The sequence below is a fragment of the Octopus bimaculoides genome, chromosome 4 (assembly GCF_001194135.2).
Source record: "Octopus bimaculoides isolate UCB-OBI-ISO-001 chromosome 4, ASM119413v2, whole genome shotgun sequence".
NCBI classification, from domain to species: Eukaryota; Metazoa; Mollusca; class Cephalopoda; order Octopoda; family Octopodidae; genus Octopus; species Octopus bimaculoides.
In genome coordinates, this window is record NC_068984.1 from 9,877,309 (window position 1) to 9,879,731 (window position 2,423).

At 41.7% G+C, this 2,423-nt stretch overlaps 1 protein-coding gene across 2 annotated transcripts in view; it reads right to left on the reverse strand.

The window, feature by feature from the left end:
- Positions 1–2,423, reverse strand: part of LOC106875045 (synaptic vesicular amine transporter) — a 72,355-nt gene that overhangs the window by 4,136 nt on the left and 65,796 nt on the right. For both annotated transcript variants that reach the window (XM_014923005.2, XM_014923006.2), the window contains exons 16-17: positions 1,540–1,585; positions 885–966 (exon numbers count right to left, since the gene is read on the reverse strand). In XM_014923005.2, the coding sequence (XP_014778491.1) occupies positions 885–966; positions 1,540–1,585 (128 nt within the window). The remainder of the gene's footprint in view (positions 1–884; positions 967–1,539; positions 1,586–2,423) is intronic.

Here is a 2,423-nt window from a genome sequence, read left to right on the forward strand (position 1 = left end):
CACAAGGCTTTGGTCGGCCCGAGGCTATAGTAGAAGACACTTGCCCAAGATGCCACACAGTGGGACTGAACCTGGAACCATGTGGTTGGTAAGCAAGCTACTTACCACATGGCCACTCCTGCGCCTATTAGCAATGAAGTAAGCAATCCATCACAAATGCTCAAAGTGTTGGCTATGGAGCTCTAAACAAATGTCCATACGGAATTTGAAATTGCAATGAACCTTTTCAAATAGCTCTTCATTGTCATTAACTTGTTCACATGCTTCAATAATTCTTTGAAGATGTCCTTGGCCATGAATCTTTTCAGAATACACAAGGGATTTAATATAGCCCAAGAAAAAGTCCATGGGAGTTAAATCAGGTGCCTGTAGTGTCCATTCAACTGGCCTGTGAGTTGCTTGTCAGTTGTTTGACCTTAACCAGTTGAGCATGTCCCTTGGTGGCTGACGATATGTGCATCTCTGATCACGAGCGGAAGTAGTGGGGGAGCATCATAGCCAAGTGTTGAGAGGAATTCTTTGGGGTTTGAATAATTCACCTTTGGAAACATTGGTGTTTTGCTCAACATCCTTAAACAAACCTTATTCAGGGACCTTTGAGCGGGATGGGCTACTTGATCTGAAGAAAATTCTAACTGGGTCCCACCTGCGAGGTCATGCACCGTTTATCTTGATATGAGATCACCATGTCACGTACATATGGTTGTGATGCATGTGCCTGGTGTACCCTTATCAGACGGGTAGTCATGATGGGTATAATGGGCTTCGTATATTTGTACCCCAGTGTCACTTTGATGGCATGCACTGCTCTCTCACTCAATAATAATAATAACAACAACAACAACAATAATGTAGATAGATGAAACAAGTCAGCTTGAACTCACCTTTTTCTTTCCTGGGATGTCTCTGAGAAATATAGTTACTGGTGTACACACCATATCCAGTATTGCAGCGCCATAGACCAAACTACAAACAAAGAAAAGATAGAAATATAAACAACAGAATTTCATAATCTTTCAAATTGTTTTTCTATTTTTGCTGTTTAGCCCCAATCCAGGCCTGATTGAGCAGTCCTATGATCAAAGATGTTTCACCCATGACCATCCTGCCTTGTTTTTTTTTCAGGAATATTGTGCAACAAACTACATTTTTTATGCATTCTTTTGTAAATGTTTTGCCTGGCAGAAACAAGTTGTACCCATAATGCCCTTGGCTGTCACAGACCTTCCAAGAACAGTGAGATCAATGCAGTTGATGTTCTCCTTCAACCCTTGTAGGTTGAAGGAACCAAAATCCAAACATGGCCTCCAGCTGTCAACTTGCAATTAATGTGTTTCTCGTTTCTTTAATCAGTGAACAAGTTTGAATGATTAGAACAAAGTGGACTCTGCTAAAAGCTCCTGGGGATCAGACAAGGATATTAAACTGTGAGTTCAATTTGTGGATCTGACAGCATCAAATCAGGTGTTGGTGTTAAACTGTAATGGATTAATTCTACCATCCAAATAATTATAATAGTATAAAAGTAAATATATTTACCTCTGGAATCCATAAGCATAAACAAGTGGACCGCCAACTAACGGACCTGAAAAAGACCAAAGTGATAACAATACTCAGTAAAATATCTTGTGCATGTGTGTGTGTGTGAGAGTTTGTGTGAGTGCTTGTGTAAGTACACATGCACGCACACGATAGCTATTCACTTGTGACCGAGGAAGACTATTACTGACCATTGCCCATGTAAAATGTCAGTGCTATCTGTATTGCACCCACAGGTAGCTTCGACCGGGTCCGTGCTCAATGCTTCCATGTTCATCGTGGTACCTTTATACTTGATTGCTCATTGAACAGTTGTCTTGCCAGCGATTGCGTGACCTAAAATTTTAGGTCGAATAAGGCTTGCGCAACACGTCATAGTGCAAAACACTTGCCCGTGCTACAATGCAGTAGGGCTGAACCCAAAATCACATGGCTGGGAAGCAAGGTTCTCAGCCAAACAGCCTACACCAACTCCTACACACATATCACCCCCCACACTCCCGTACAGACATATAGGATAGTAATAAATGTATCCATCTGTAAATTTTTTTCCTCATTTGTGTGTTGCTGTTCTCTATGCTCCAAATGCTTTTCTTTGTCAGTCCATCACCTTACTGTTCCAACTAGAGGAGGAACACCATGGAATTTAAAGATGTGGACTTTAACTGCACCGATACTACGCGAATTCTGGTCTCCACAGCTGACGAGAGGTGTTCCATGATTAATTTGTCATTTTCCATAACTGCTTCCAGGTTCTGCTTTGATTTTCCCTACACACATACACGCACGTACGCACTCACTCACACACACACACACACACACGTACGCACTCACACACGCACACACAAGGTTGCATGTTTAACCTTCAGACTGATAAAAATGGA